General features: G+C 35.3%; 1 protein-coding gene across 6 annotated transcripts in view; it reads left to right on the top strand.

Moving 5' to 3' along the window:
* Positions 1-16,879, top strand: part of sdk1a (sidekick cell adhesion molecule 1a) — a 534,220-nt gene that overhangs the window by 405,600 nt on the left and 111,741 nt on the right. For all 6 annotated transcript variants that reach the window (XR_015481051.1, XR_015481050.1, XM_087244896.1 and 3 more), the window contains 5 exons: positions 6,317-6,432; positions 6,520-6,715; positions 9,662-9,760; positions 11,928-12,119; positions 14,279-14,400. Coding sequence is in view for 4 of the 6 variants with exons in the window: in XM_087244896.1 (XP_087101022.1) it covers positions 6,317-6,432; positions 6,520-6,715; positions 9,662-9,760; positions 11,928-12,119; positions 14,279-14,400 (725 nt within the window). In the remaining 2 variants the exon portion in view is untranslated. The remainder of the gene's footprint in view (positions 1-6,316; positions 6,433-6,519; positions 6,716-9,661; positions 9,761-11,927; positions 12,120-14,278; positions 14,401-16,879) is intronic.

Raw genomic sequence — 16,879 nt, 5'->3', positions numbered from 1 at the left:
ACAGGACTTTGAATCTGGGATCCTCTTGCTTTGAGGTGACAGTGCTACCCAATGCACCACTGTGTTGCTCCTTCAGTCTAATACAGTGGATCTCAAACTGTGTTACATGTACCACAAGTGGTACACAGGCTTCCTTCCAGTGATACGCGGAGGAATCGCTGAACAATTCAAGAAGAAAAAAAACACACTTTTGATTTTAATAGGCTAAACTTTTTATTTTATTTTCATTTGTCTAATGTTTGTTATGTATTCTATCATATGAGTTTATTTTCCTCCCCATACTTGTAACGGTTGTTGGGGTCATGTCTCGTAAATTTTTATCACAAAGTTGACAGGTATAGTTTAATCACTTGCTTGTCTGACACACCTACACTAACGAGCAGTAAGCAGATCTACAGTAGTTTCTAATTTAATATGTAAATCCAACTCATATATTTAAAATACAAGTTAACGTTTACATTTCAAAGATCTACAAATAAGTCATATATACATGCAACATATATTTCAAAATTTATCAAATATGTATATATATATTTATGAGGTCCAAAAAACATTTGCAGGTTTTGATGAACAGACGTGGGGCCCACTTGGGATTGCCCGTGTGGGGCCCACCTGGGCTGGGCTGGTCAGACTGTACAGAGAGAATTAATATTGCAACTAATTATTTATTTTTTAAATTTAAAACTAGAATAATAGTGTGACAGGTGTGTTAGTTTTTAATTTCCCTTTTTATCGGGATTTACAGGTGTGTGTGCTGTAATGAAGTTTTACTATTGCCACTTTAGCAATCTTCTAGATTAGATCTGGACATTATGACAAAATATATTACAGCACAGAACTTATTTAAGTTTTTGACAAGTTAGAACAATTAATCTGCATGCATAAATGAGAATCTAAAGTGAGGGATGTGCTTGGCTGTTAAAATGTTATCAAGCTCATGAAGCAATGAAAGTAAACCTAATACTGTGCTTTAATGACCGAAATAGAACTACAAAGCAATACAACAAACCCCACCCATTAAAGTTATAGTGGAGATATAGTGGAGGTTATAAGGGTGACGAAATAAGAAACTAAAATTGGCCCTCCTGGGATGGCCTGCGTGGGGCCCACCTGGGATGGCCCGTGTGGGGCCCACCTGGTCTTGCCCGCGTGGGGTTCATTTCGTTGTGGCGACCCCAGATTAACTAAGGGAATAAGCAAATGAAATGAATAAAATCTGATGCTGTGCTCAACTTAAACTGAATTGTGGCAGTCTTCTACTTCTCACCATGATTGATATCAGACTGTACAGAGAGAATTAATGTTGAAATTAATTCATTATTTTTTAAATTTAGAACTACAATAATAGTGTGACAGGTGTGTTTGTTTTTAATTTCTCTTTTTATCAGGATTTACAGGTGTGTGTGTGTGTGTGTGTGTGTGTGTGTGTGTGTGTGTGTGTGTGTGTGTGTGTGTGTGTGTGTGTGTGTGTGTGTGTGTGTGTGTGTGTGTGTGTGTTGTAATGAAGTTTTACTATTGTCACTTTAGCAATCATCTAGATTAGATCTGGACAGTATGACAAAATTTATCACAGCACAGAACTTATTTAATTTTTTGACAAGTTAGAACAATTAATCTGCATGCATAAATGAGAAACTAAAGTGAGGGATTTGCTTGGTTGTTAAAATGTTATCAAGCTCATGAAGCAATGAAAGAAAACCTTATACAGTGCTTTAATGACCGAAATAGAACTACAAAGCAATACAACAAACCCCACCCATTAAAGTTATAGTGGAGATATAGTGGAAGTTATAGGGGTGACAAAATGAGAAACTAAAATTCTAATCATCCTTTGACATAGAAGAGATGAAAGTACTATAAAAGAACAGCTTATATTTAAGGCAATCTGCCAACATGACAGGTTTTGTAATGTCCAGATCTATGATGTAATAGGGTGAATAAGCTCCGCCTCCACAGAAGAATAGTTCCTTCCTTAATTTACTGCATGTTTAACTTTGTTGAGTTGCAAAATTGTTAGCCAATGATAGCAGTGGGTGTTTACTTCTGAGTCTACAATGTGCCACACCTATTCAAACAGAGCTTCTGGTGAGGCAATCAAAAACAAGAAATTGTGATGTGTTTTGATGTAAAAATCTTGAATACATTATAGGTGGAGCTTTAGAGAACAGTACAAAATTAAAGCTTAGGTAGTTCATTACCTCTTTAAACCATCCTAAAGTTTAGGGTGAGTGGCAGGATGAAGCATTGTAGTTTTAGTGAATTTATGGTTCATGGTAAGGGCTTATAGAGTGATCTCCAGCTTTAAGGTGAACTCCACCTCAATGTTTTGTCGGAAACTACTGAGATTATTTAGATTTGGGTTTATTCAACTTCAGCGTAAATGTATTCTCAGACTTGATTAGGAGGTGGTCATTGGTGTCTGTTTTGTGTGAGCAGGGGACACTTTACCTGATTGCTGTTTGACTCAAAAAATGACCGGTCAGTGTGTGTACATTCAGTCCAACACTGGTCATCAACTGTGTCCCACTCTCTGTCAACTTTATGGCTGAAAAGCTTGTTTGCTGAAAGCTTTCTGTTACGTCAGAGATGCAGGTAGTCATTACAAATGAGCCACTGGATCCGAGACATTACCGGTTTCATTCTTGTTAAAGTCAGAGCAGGACAAAAAGCTGGATTATTTTCACAGCCCTCTTTTCAGGAGCTTTATTTGAAGTCTCTTGAGACCAGGAGCAAGAGAAGTGTAACATTAAACAGTTCTGATTCATTAAAATGCTGATTCATTAAATCTCAACAATCATAAGCAACTTAATATGCTAATATTTAAAATGAGAAAAAGTACTTACTGTAGGTATTGCCATTGTTTGACATGGACAGACAGATGTTGTTGTTTATGTTGCTGAGATACTGAACAATATCACAAATTTCTGTTCAATGACTAGCGTAAGGGCTAAATCCTAATATGTTTACATGTAAGAAGCAAAGCAAATTCCCCTAAATTCCACTAAGAATTGTGATTATTTTTCTTATCGTTATCTACATTTCTCACTTCACAAAACAAATTGACTTAGAATTAATTTAGATTGATTTAGAAAGAAAAGTTGGGTTACTGAACGCTGTTATTATTTAGTTACCTATAGTGCAAAACACTTTTGTATGGTGTGCTTTTTTTGCGCCATGGAAAAATGTGATGGCAATGCCTCTTCAGCTGGGTTTGTGTGCTCTGTCTTCACATCACCTCATGACAACTCGCCATTTGTCAGTATGGAAGCAGAGGTGGCAGTGAGTTGTGTTTAACAAAGTTCAGCATTTCGGAGTGGAGGGGAAGTTTCAGATTGTCACAGATATCATTCATAGAGCTGTGTGAACTTGAACCCACAAGAGTTTTCCATTTGTGCACCTGACCACAGGAGCTTAGGATGTAGAAGCTGTGTGTGCAAATGTGCGGAGAAGGGTTTTTGCCAGTCACAGTTGACAACTGCAGTCAAATTTATGCGTATTTATTCTGTAAATCTATGATGACCGTTAACATTAAATGAAAACCAAGCGAGACACAAGGGAACTGCTTTGAAAGCATACAGTATTCCACAGATGGCATACTGTACTGCCACCCTTATGAGCACATCCAAACTGGCAATAACATGATTATAAGAGTTATGCTTACTATGATTCAGCTTAATCATATGAATAAGTATTGCATTAAGTTTGATCGAAATCAATTTAAAATCTCAGTATTATTGCACTAAAATAGTCCATGTAAACACACAGTGTTAAGTCCAAGAAATGTTTTACCAACATTTCCAAAATAAACTGCACAAATTGACACTTTATCCATAGGTCTGTGACTAATGGTGCAGGATGAGTTGTGCAACAGAGTTTTGTCTGGTTGTATAATATTTGCTATGCAAGGACTTGTGTTTTTAAATGTCTTGTTTTTTTGTATTTTGCTTTCCCTTGGTTAATGATTCTCCTCATTCTAGTTTAATTAACTTGCAAACTAAATGAACTCATGTAAATTTAATTAGTGAATGGATGTCTATCTGATAAAGTTTGCTCTTCAACCGGGTCCCCACAAGGATGTGTTCTTTCACCTTTGTTATACATCCTTTACACAAACATGTGTCAGAGCAGGTGGGAAAATAGAACGATTATCAAGTATGCAGATGACACTGTCATTGTCAGTCAACTCCATGATGATGAAACAGGTCATGGTCCAGTACTCACTGACTTTGTCAGATGGTGTGAGGAGTCATATCTTCAGTTAAACGTTTTAAAGACAAAAGATATGATCGTGGATTTTAGGAAGGCTGCTCACTCACAGGTGAGCACTTCCATTAAAAATCAGACTGTGGAAAGTGTGCAATCATATAAATACCTTGGCACAATTATTGACTCTAAACTTTCCTTTGATGAGAATTGTGCAGCAGTGTGTAAAAAGGGGCACCAGCGACTATTTTGCTTGAGAAAGTTAAATTATTTCCATATCGATAAACAGATGATGAATCTATTTTATCACGCCTTTCTTGAATCCGTTTTATCCTTTGCTCTGGTGTCATGGTTTGGAAATCTTTCTGTCAAGAATAAAAATTCACTAAATCAAATAGTTAAGTGGTCCAGTAAGCTGACCGGGGTGTCACTAGCCAATCTAGAAGCTGTGTACACTAGGCAGCTAAAGAGAATTACAAATTCAATTTTAAATGACACTGCTCATCCCCTACATTCAGAGTTTCAGCTCCTTCCCTCCGGTCGTAGGTTTCTGGTATTAAGCTGTAAAACGAAACGTTACAAAAATAGTTTTATACCAGCAGCCATTAGACATTTCAATAAGACTTAAGCAGAGATGTTTCAGTGACCTGTATATTTTAAATCATTTTAAATATTTACTTGGGGGAGGGGGGTGGACACTTAAAGTGATTATTTATTTATTCTTTATGTTTATGTTTTATGTCCTAATGCGCATTTGTTGTTGTTACTGTGTGAGTTGCTTTGTGTGGCACTGTTGTAAGATGAGGACTCTTGACTGCAAATCAAATCTACCTTCGGGTATAAATAAAGTAACCTAACCTAACCCTAACCTTAGTCTAATTTAACTTGACTGACACGGCAACTTACAGTATATGATAACTCACACTAACAGATTACACACCTTATTTTGAAATATGAAAGGGGTCAATTTCAATAATATACAGTTGAGTTTAGAATTATTACCCCCTGGATTATTACCCACCCTGTTTACTGTTTCCCTTAATTTCTGTTTAACAGAGAGCAGATTTTTTTCAACACATTTCTAAACATAATAGTTTTAATAACTTATTTCTTACAACTAATTTAATTTATCTTTGCCATGATGACAGTCAATAATATTTTATTAGATAATTTTCAAGACACTTCTATACAGCTTTAAGTGCCATTTAAAGGCTTAACTAGGTTAATTAGGTTAACTAGGCAGGTTAGGGTAATTAGGCAAGTTATTGTATAACAATGGTTTGTTCTGTAGACTGTAGATCGGAAACATAGCTTAAGGGGCTAATGATTTTGACCTTAAAATGTTTTTTAAAAAATTAAAAACTGCTTTTATTATAGCCGAAATAAACAAAGAAAGACTTTCTCCAGAACAAAAAATATTATCAGAGATACTGTGAATATTTCTTTGCTCTGTTAAACATCATTTGTAGCTAATAATTCTGACTTCAACTGTATTTATAAAAAATATTGTTCTGTGACATTTTTTACAGAAAGCAATTGGCATCAGAATTAGTATTGTCATGTTTGCACTACATGAATCCAACTTACCTTTTTTGGATTAAACAAGGAAGTAAAGAGTCATACATAAATCAGTATACTAGAGAATTGACAACAAAACATAATCATGTACATTAAGTATTTTTTTCAGCAGTTGAGATATCTTAAGAGCTTTGCGATTGCTCTGTAGTTAGGGAAATCATACTTTTTTTTTTTAATTCAATGAAAAAGAGTTAACAATTACATAAAATATGTGAATGTGTTACTTTCCAAATAAAATAAGAATTTGAGTTATTTTGTCCATTTCCAATAATTTAAAATTGCAATCTATAAATAAAATAATTGTATTGGTTATATTGGTTAAAAATAAATGGAGAATTGATTCTGGCTCCACTTTACAAAAACAGCAAGGGTGAAAAACTTTCCTTAAACTTACTAATAAAATAATTTCATGGATAATAGCGATGTGATATTTTAAAATTTGTTTCTTTTACTTTATTAGGAATTATATATTATATATCTGACCAAATTTTTGGCTTAGACATGAGTCTAAAGTACAGCATGTTTTTGCCTGCAGTTCCTACAGCGCCCCCACAGGGTGTGGAGGCTAAAGCAGTGAACTCAACCACCATTGAATTTTCCTGGAATCCACCGCCTCAACAGTTCATCAATGGCATTAATCAAGGTTACAAGGTAAACCCCTTTCTCCTCCTCTACTAATTCCCATAGCATCAAAATACAGAACTTATAATGTATTTTGTGTCCATGAATGTCTCTCAGCTGATGGCATGGCCTGAACGCTCTCCAGAGGAGGTTATCGTGGTGACCATTACCCCTGATTACCATGGTACACGACACCTCGGGTACATCAGTGGCCTGAGGAAGTTCAGCTGGTACTTGACGTCAGTGCTGTGCTTCACCACACCAGGGAACGGACCCCGCAGTGCCCCCAAACTAGTGCAGACTTTCGAGGACAGTAAGTTACAGTCATAAGGTTGGGTTTCTTTCTCTGACTGAATTTTATTATTTAATAAAAGGGCTGCTCAGAATATGATTGATTGGATTTACATACAATTAGCGCTAGTCATTTATCTGTCCTATGAATAAATGTGGAAAAACACAATGACCCCTATTCATGATGAAAGAGTATCAAAGCATCAAAATCAGACCTGGACATTATACAGCCGACGGGTCACATGCAGCCTGCTGGACTTCTTTGATCGGCCCAAGTGAAGTACAGTTGAGGTCAGAATTATTAGCCCCCCTTTGAATTTCCTTTCTTTTTTAAATATTTCCTAAATGATGTTTAACAGAGCAAGGACATTTTCACAGTATGCCTGATAAATTTTTTTCTTCTGGAGAAAGTCTTATTTGTTTTATTTTGGCTAGAATTAAAGCAGTTTTTAATTTTTTAAAAACCATGTTAAGGTCAAAATTATTCGCCCCTTTTAGCTATATATTTTTGATAGTCTACAGAACAAACCAGCGATATACAATAACTTGCCCAATTACCCTATCTTGCCTAGTTAACCTAATTAACCTAGTTAAGCCTTTAAATGTCACCTAAAGCTGTATAGAAGTGTCTTGAAAAATATCTAGTCAAATATTATTTAGTCATCATGGCAAAGATAAAATAAATCAGTTATTAAAACTATTATGTTTATAAATGTGTTGAAAAAAAATCTGCTCTCCGTTAAACAGAAATAGGGGAAAAATAAACATGGGGGCTGAAAACTCAGGGGGGCTAATAATTATGACTTTAACTATATTTATTTCATTTAAATTCAACCGTAAACAGGGCCTTACAATGCGCTGGTCTGATAGTGTGAGTCAACAAAAGGGGACTTTCACATATAACATAATTTGCACGCTCAGTTTCAATATTTCAAATGGAGACGTGCCTGTACAGCACGCAATTAGGAAGGGATGCACATGCAGTATGTCATGTTCACGTTTCCCAGGCGCCCAGAGTTGAAAAAATCTAAACATTCCAGATTGACGAGAGCAAATTACGAGTCAAGTGACAAGAACCAACCAGACAGCTTCTCACTTTGTAGGGAATTACACAGAAGTCAAGGTAGACTAATTACCTCAGATTAACGATTTAACAGATCTAACAAATGCAGATACAGATTCTCTCTCAGTGATGATCATTACATCACATATCCACCACACATTCAACTTGAATTCAGTGCACTTGTTCAGCCCAACAGAGGCTAGAATTCTCTCACTAAATATATGTATAAAAATATTTATAAAAAAATAAATGAATGGATGAATCCTGCCTGTTTGTTTAGTTTTATTTAAGTTTTTATTTGTTCTATGAATGCAAATGTTTTTTCTTCTAAATATTAAAAAGTCACATTTGGAACAAGAACCATTCAATGACACATTAAAAATGATTATAAAAGGATTACAGTGAAGCCACAAAATACTAATTAATTCTCAATTTTAATCTTTGCACTTACAGTCTTCCTATTATTCTTACTCTTAATCTTATTATATTCTTCAAATCATTAGTTCTCACTCATTTTTCAGGGTATAGTACTGTATGTGTTTAATCATTTTAACAATAAAATGAGCATAATCTTTATTTCTTGAACGCATATTAAGATGTATATGTCAGAATAACTATGTGGTTTAATTTTTTTTACAATATATCTGTTACACTGAATAATAAATTAACATTTTTACTTTTAACTTTTTTCACAGAAGTTATCTGAGATATTAAAGTACACTCTTTACTTGTATGTATAAAATTTGAAATATTAATAGCTGACTATTTTGTATTCATTGCATACTTAATTTTAATGTCTTTTTCTTTCAGTGTAACTTTTTGTATATTAAAATAATAATAACTCTCCATGATAAGCCATAGTTTGGCTTTTTTCCAGCTTTTTTCAGTTACGTTCTATAACGAAGTTCTTATTCCCAGTATAACACGTTACTCATATTTTCATGCTTTAATTAAACTTGCAGGGTCACTGAAAACAAATAGTTTGCACTTTTGGTCACTACTGTATATACTCATTAAAACCATTAAAAATAGACTTCTAAAATGCTGTGGAGTTTTCCACACAAATAAACACATTTATTTGCTGTTATTGCAAACCAGAGATGAAGCATGTTGCATGAACCTTTGTAATCCTCATTTTAATGGAGGCTTCGAGATAATTACGTTTTACAGAATAGTTCAGAACAAAATGTTTATTTTAATTAGTGAAAAAGCCAAACCACATTTAAAAAAGCGCTCCTCAGCTGGCAGGATATATTTGAATATATGTAGCTTACCTTCAGCTTTTGGCCTTTACAGCAGCTTCATGACACAGTGCTCTTGCTCTGGAAGACTGCTGGGGTAGTTTGGGTGTGATAAAATACCAAATTACAGCATGTCTTATAAAAGTCACATTAATTAAAGTACTACTCAGATTTAAGCACAAATACTGCTCCGTGGGTCAGGCCGATATAATTATATCAATGTCTTCAGGCATCTGTGACACTGCAAGTGAGAAATTAGTTATTTTAGAGGGAAATGTTACCAGGAAAAAAAAAATACATAAGAAAAAGAAATATTAAAAAACACACACACACAAATTTCCCAGAGATGGGTTGTGGCTGGAAGGGCATCCGCTGCGTAAAAACTTGCTGGATAAGTTGGCGTTCCGCTGTGGCGACCCCAGATTAATAAAGGGACTAAGCCGACAAGAAAATGAATGAATGAATGAATGAATGACACACACACACACAAAAAAACATGTTTATGTGTGTTTCAGATTTTAATATCACCAGGATTACTGTTGTGGTTTATTATAAAGTGACTAAATAACACATTAATGTATTTCATATTGTTCACAATTAGAGTTAGTCTGTAATCAGCCTACAATAGCAAGAATTTAAATCACTAAAATGTGTTTGTGTTTAGTTCCAGGGCCTGTCGGTCGCTTGAGCTTTACTGAGATTTTGGACACGTCTCTGAAAGTGAGCTGGGAGGAACCAGTGGATAAAAATGGCATCATTACTGGTGAGTGTTTTTGCCTTTTGATTGATATGATACTTTCAAAAAACAGGCTGATATCATATGTCTAATCCAGCTAAAACTCAGCATCATTGTAAACCTGAGAGAGTTTAATGTAGCATCTGCTAAAACTGGGTTTTGGGAATGATGAATTGTTCATTAGATTTGTCTTTGCTGTTAAATGAAATCTAATCTGCCCCCCTCTGTTTAAATGTAGCTGAACGTCGCATTAGACGGAGCAGGTGAGCCTGTAAAGGAGCTCCATTTTCATTTGGCAACTCTTGGGTGTTCGTATAGCTTTATTAATGGATACACTTCTATTTAACACTTCATTGAGTTTTTGCACAAAGGCAATTATGGCATCGTTGTTTGCGTTCAGTTGGCAGAAACAATTTTCGCTCCCTGTTGCACAGCTGTAAAGGATGCTTGTGTGTGGGTGTGTTTGTGTATGTGTGTGTTTTACTCTCTGCATGACCTATGCATTTTAGCATTTCAGGAGTGCTTTTTATCCATGTTGCGGTATCCTAGTCACCAGGAATTAAAAATAAAATGTAATTTTGTTTTTTTTAATTAACATTAACCGTGAACAAAAGAGCCACAGGCCTGAGATTTTAGATATTTTAGCATGACACAATAACATGAGTGTGATCTCACAAAACTTGTTCAAATATTAAAAGATATTCAATAAAACAGAGAGACTTTTTTTTCAATGTGAAAGTAATTTCAATATTTTATATGAATTAATTAAAAATAAGGGGGTCACATTGTATGAATATGAAAACAAAACGCACACAAAAATTTCAAGCTTCAGTGTAAGGTTTGTCGAGCTCTAAATCAGCATATTTGTGTGATTTCTAAAACATAATCAACATTGAAGACTAGAGTAATAAATAAATTCATCTTAGCCATCACAAATATAAATCAAGTTTTAAAATATATTCATTAGAAAATTAGCCCACAAAATGAAAATAAGAAAATAAATTACATTAATGAGATGGCATAGTGCCTGATTCACACAAGGCTTCAGCATCAACGCTTGAAAGAGGGCGTGTCTAAAGTTGGGGATGATGTGTTCTTCATAGCAGCGTCAGCCAGTTACTTAGCAATTGGATACTGTCTGAGCTGGTGTATTTGCATACAGTGATCTGATTGGCTGACGCTTTCGTTGACACTTGAAAAGTTGAGAAAGTCCCAACTTCTGCAGTGAGCAACGCCTCTTAAGCAATGCTGACGGATCCACAATGCAGTTTGGCAATGCCTGACGTCACCCATTTAAAGTGAACGGGAAGTGTTGACACTGACGCCCCGTGTGAATGGGCCATAACTGTAGTTAAAAAAGGTATAATATGTCCCAAAATGTCATATGATCTTTAAAATCCCCTTTCCTTTTCCTTTTTTTTCGAAAATATTTTAAGAAATAAGACTACTATTATTATAATTCTTGTTCCTAATAAAGTCTAAAAAAAACCTAAAAAGACATTATAGTTCATAATATTTGTCTTTTGATTTTCACCATGAAACATAACCAGGACAACACATTTTCCAACTGAAGTCTCAATAATGCAGAGAAAGAATTAGATGCTTACTAACGAGGCAGCGCTAGATTGATACTGGACATAGATTAAAGCCAAGTGAGCAGTGGAACGGCTCTGGATGTGGATTGAGAGTACGGAGACGAATGAGATCAGACATACATTAGCCTAAATAGCTCCTGTCTATATCAATGTACACAGCATTGTTGCTCTTTGAATGCTGCCTGTGCCTGTTCTCCAGCAGACTCTCCCAGCGCAAAGCTTGATTTATGAGCGCCTCAATGGAAAAGGACATTCAGCGATTGGAAACAGTGCTGACTCTGGGAGAAAATACTCCCAATAAACAGCAAATTACATAGGATCTCTGCTGGCTATTAGTCTCAGTTAGATGCGGGTTAGGGGGCAGGACCGGGGTCTAGACAACTCACTACAGCAGTTCCCTATTTCACCCACCTTGTTTGTTAAAAAGAGATTGTTTATTTCAAGTTCAAGACCTCTTGGAAAATTTCTCCCGCTTTGGCCAGTTGTCATCCGAATAGACGAGACAGCCAAATTGGTGCATCCTCATGGGTTTTGAGCCATAAGGTGTGTAAAACTCCAAAGACTTTTGGAGTTTCATTGAATGCGATGCTGTTTTGCAGGTTATCTGGTGTCATGGGAGGTTCAGGGGAACAACCAGTCGCGAGTGGCACGTAATTTGGCCAACACCACATTGGACTATAAGGTCACGGGTCTGACGTCTCTCACCACCTACACACTGGAAGTGGCCGCAATGACGGAGGCGGGAGTAGGAACTGTGACTTCATCCACTATTTCGTCTGGAGTGCCACCAGGTCTGTTAAGCCTAGGGAATTAAAAATATAGCATGCCTTGAGGCTTGAGTTTACATGCATTAGGGAATTACATGACGTGGTCTGTCAGTTACATTTCAAACTATAAAATAATACAGCCAGAGATGAAAAGTATTTTTGTTGTATCTCTGTCATCTTAAATTAGATTGTCAAATTTATGAAATAGGTTAAGACTGTCTACTAGCCAACAAAAAGTGCAAGTAAACAGTAAAAATGCTAAATTTTAAAGGTATTTTTTGCTATGTTTATTTATTTTTATATTAATTTTTATTTTAAAATTTTGTGCTTTAAATGTGCTTTTTTGTTTTACAAAGGTTACAATAATGCACCAAAATGAAAACTCTGGTATTTCTTTGCATTTTATTAAGTAATTTGAAGTATTTTTGTCATTTGAGGAAGTTTTTTTATTGTCACTTGATAACTCATATTATGCTGATAAAAAAAATACATGCAATGAAATAACCACATTTTATTGACAATTAAAGTGTATTCACACTGAAGATGAGGTGTCTTTTTACTAGTGTAGCCATGACAGCACATGATTGCTATTGCAAGCTACAAGAACAAGTAAACTACATAGAATTTCCTGTTATTTGCTCTGTTTTTGCATGAATAAATTTTCAAGTACAAAAGCTGAATATGCAAAGAACACAATATTGAGCTATTTTGAACTTTTTATTTTTATTTTCTTTTACTTTCATTTATCTTTTGCTCTTACTTAGTGCAGGCCATTGAATCAATAGGTTTCATAGCACAGTGCTTTCCATGTTCAGTGTGAAAGCTGCTTCAATCTGCTCAGTGAATTTTTTCTCTTTCCAGAAAAATTATTCGGAATTGAACCTAGTATAAATAAGTTTGTGAAAGTAAATAAGGTTTAGATATTAGGATGAAGAGTTCAGATGCAAAAACCTCTAAGTGCAATCTGAAATTTTCTTCTAAAATGAAACTTTTTCCGAGACTCCTATTTTTATGTTCAATGATTTAACATTAAAAGCAATGAAAACAACATATTACTTCACATAAAAGGGAAATCACTCAACATATACATTGTAGCCTGAGAAAAAAAAAAATTTTAGGAGAAAAATTCAGATGACACTAAGAGGTTTTTACATCTGAACTCTTCAAATGTTAATAAAAATGCACATTTTCACCGAAATGTAAGCTGTTAGCATTAGCACACCTAAAATGATCACAAAAATAAAATGAGTGTCCATAAAGATGCACTAGGTTTAAAGTAGGCATGTACTCAGAAAATAATAAGAACAGATTCAATTTAAAATGCATGTGAAATAGTAATAAATACCAGATTACACTGATTTATAATGGTCACAAAGTCAAAGGTTAAAAGTCAAAGGTTGTAAGACCCGGCTGACCTGTTTATAGCTCTTGCTCCCACTGGACTGATAAATCCAGCTAATAGTTTCTAACGGGAATATGCTGAACTATTAAAACAAACAAAAACAAATGTAAAAGAAACTCAATCCAGTCTTCTTTAGTGAGCCACTCTTCCTTAGTTCTGCATGAATTTCATCCACAAGTAATATAGAAATGAATGATGATCTTTTAAGCTGGCCTTTTCTGCTCAGAAACTGCAAAGTTGTTGCCCATGCGCTGCTATAAATCAAATGTGGCACGGAAGGAGAAATATTCATCTGTCCCGGCTTTAAGGCAGACTTTCTCTGGCTGAAAGCAGGCAAATGCTGAACTGGCTGAACGCCAAGCCAAAACCATAATGCCTGCTGATAAATTGCATATTGTGAGACATTAGGGAAACAGACGTCTACACGTCTCAGTGGGGATTTCGGGCAGATGCGAGACTATCGTCTGTTATTTGATTTAATTCCAGTGTAATTTCATCAAAGGTTTCTCACACCAAATGAGACTTTTTATCTCTACACTTCAAAAGCATCGCAAATCTCTTTTTTTTTTCCCTACTCGGTCCCTGGTGAATCACTGCATTATTAAAAATATTCCGGTCATGATTTAGAAATGTTGGATGTTATTGACTTTAGAAGGCATGCTTGTGGATGTTTTGTGTTTATTGATTGTTGGGATGTGCGGATGTTGTTTAGAAGTGACTTTTTAACTCTTGCTTTATTTACGGTTCAGGCTTTTGATTTGTTTTCTCTCCTTCAATGCAGAGCTTCCCGGGCCTCCCTCGAATCTGGTTATTTCCAAGATCAGTTCACGATCTGCTACGCTCAAGTTCCGCGCAGGGGATGATGGGAAGACGGCCATCTCCAAGTGGATCGTTGAAGGGCAGGTGAGTCATGTTGCAGTTCTTCTTCATCCGATCATTATCCGCCTACCATTCACTGGCCTGAAGCTCTACATCTTCACAGACTTCACCAGCAAATATAAACACTTCTCGTTACAATGAAACGTCACTGCAGTGCTGAACAAAGAACATATTATGACTGTGTGTGCATAGGCTTTGTCTATTTATTCCAGATATGTGCATTTCAATTATTTTGGGTGATTAATAAATCAGGAGGATCCCATGTGGGAAAGTGAAGCAAAAAAATGTGGCACTATTATTTTTATTCATTGGTCAATGTGCACTAAACGCCTTACTGATTTGACCAAGTAGGACATGTTCCTGGATTAACTTCTATGTTGAACTTGCATCAACATTCCAGCCTGTCAATCAGAATTAAGGAATACGTGTACTGTTTATGTTAATGGTGCAATAGGTGATCTGCAAAAATGCTATCCACTAGCATGCTATCTTTGAAACACAGTCCCTCCCCTGCTGTCCAAAGCCACGCCTCATGAAACACAAAGCGCATACCTTAAAGATGACAGCAGACAAGCCACTAGTTCATGTTATTCACCAGTTAGAAAACTGTATTACATCTAGCACATTTTGAGTGGTGTAGCAAGCAAAACTTGTTATAATGTGCAATATTTCATGCATGCAAGGATCGCTGGTCTCTTCTTGTCCTGCTTGTTTCTGCTTGTCCTACAGCAACTACAGTATGATTAGTGGTTGGCTAGCGGGGTGCAGAAATTACACTTATTACTAAACCATACTTGCATACTATTTCAGATCAAATATTCAAAGTACCATGGTAGGTTGTCATTGTTCAAAGATTAACCCATGTGAATATAAAACCAACTTCCTCTCAGTAAAGCAGGCTAGGTGGACTAGCGCTTTTTTACTTATGTTTTGTTGTTAAACTAAATAAAAATCTTCATTATTGATGCTGTAAAATGTCCCCTATGAATATGAAAACAGTCACATCAACCTTTCACCGGAACACTTCTGTGCATATAACCCATTCATAACAACACAATCTACATCAGCTTTTACGTTACTAAAGTAGCTTAAAAACGTAACATTACCTGTCTAAAAGAAATACTTCAGCCATGGTGTCGTCCTTTCTTGAGCATGCTAAAATAACTCCAATATTGATTCAGGCTTTTAAAAGATTTTGATTCAGCATTTGTTTTTACTGCTGTCACTCCCTCTCTCTTTCTCTCATGTGCACATGAATGCCACACGCATATACGGTACACGCAAATGGTGGATCTGTGTGAAGAGGGGTGCGCAGATCTACAAATATGCATTTGTTGACAGACAGTTTTAGCTACTTATCAGAAATTTATGTTCTAGGATCAGCTGTTAATCCAGGATCACATCCTAATTGGCAAAATCATGACGTATGTGCACTTAACACTTCAGTACCTGTCAGACTATGCTGTGCTGCCTCAGTTGAAGCAAAATGGCTTAAATAAATTTAATTTAATAAATTTGTAAACTCTAGTTACAAGGACAATAGAGCAAAATTAGGTCAGTGTACAGTGCACAATACAATACAATTATTATTATATTATTATTTTTATTATTGTTGTGTCGAGTCTTACAAATGAAGGCAAATCATATTAAATTAAATGGTTATAAATCTTTTAGTCATATATACACCATTTACATACATTCAATGTACATCAAACAAGGTCATCAAACTTTGATCATGTTTAACAAAAAAATAAAGAAAATATTTAGAATTTAGGTTTGAGAGTGCGACGGTGGAGCAAAAATCTTATTTTTATTTGTCATTAATTTTAGCTGTTGCGTTGTGCCTTACTAAGATTAAATGATGAAAATAAATAAACAAATCTGCAGAGTTTTTGAGAAATCAAGGTGGAATAGTAAACCAAAAATATCTGCTTTATTTTTATTTGTCAGTCGGTGTACACACACACAAACACACACACCAACAAAATCTGTTTTGGCTGTGGCTTCATGTCTCACACAACTGAAACAAATAAGCTATTAAACTGAACTAAACTAATCAAAATTGAACTGACACTGTTTCAATTCACAAAATCTTCTATGTGAAGCTGCTTTGACACAATACGTTGTAAAACTGCTATAGAAATAAAGATAAATAAAATTTAATTATAATCCAGAGTGACTTACAAATAATGATAATAGAAGCACTTTAAATCGCCAGAAAAGCAAGTGACAAATATGGGTTTGTTAAGCTGTGTGCACTTTTTAAAATATGAACAAAAGGAAAGATAAAGAACAAACTGATAAATAAAGGAGTACTATTGTTGGAGGATTAAATTAAAAATTGTTTAATCCTTGACTAAAACCTATTTGATTTTCTTTCTCCTGTTGAGCACAAAGGAAGATAAACTAAAGAATGTTGGGCGAGAAAAACACCCATAGACTTTCATAGTAATTTCTGTTCCTACTATGGATGTCAGTGACTGCTTTTTTCCTCCCAACACCC

Source organism: Danio rerio, chromosome 3 (genome assembly GCF_052040795.2).
Source record: "Danio rerio strain M-AB ecotype USA chromosome 3, GRCz13ab, whole genome shotgun sequence".
In the NCBI taxonomy this organism is placed as follows: domain Eukaryota; kingdom Metazoa; phylum Chordata; class Actinopteri; order Cypriniformes; family Danionidae; genus Danio; species Danio rerio.
This window is presented reverse-complemented; position numbering and strand designations above follow the sequence as displayed.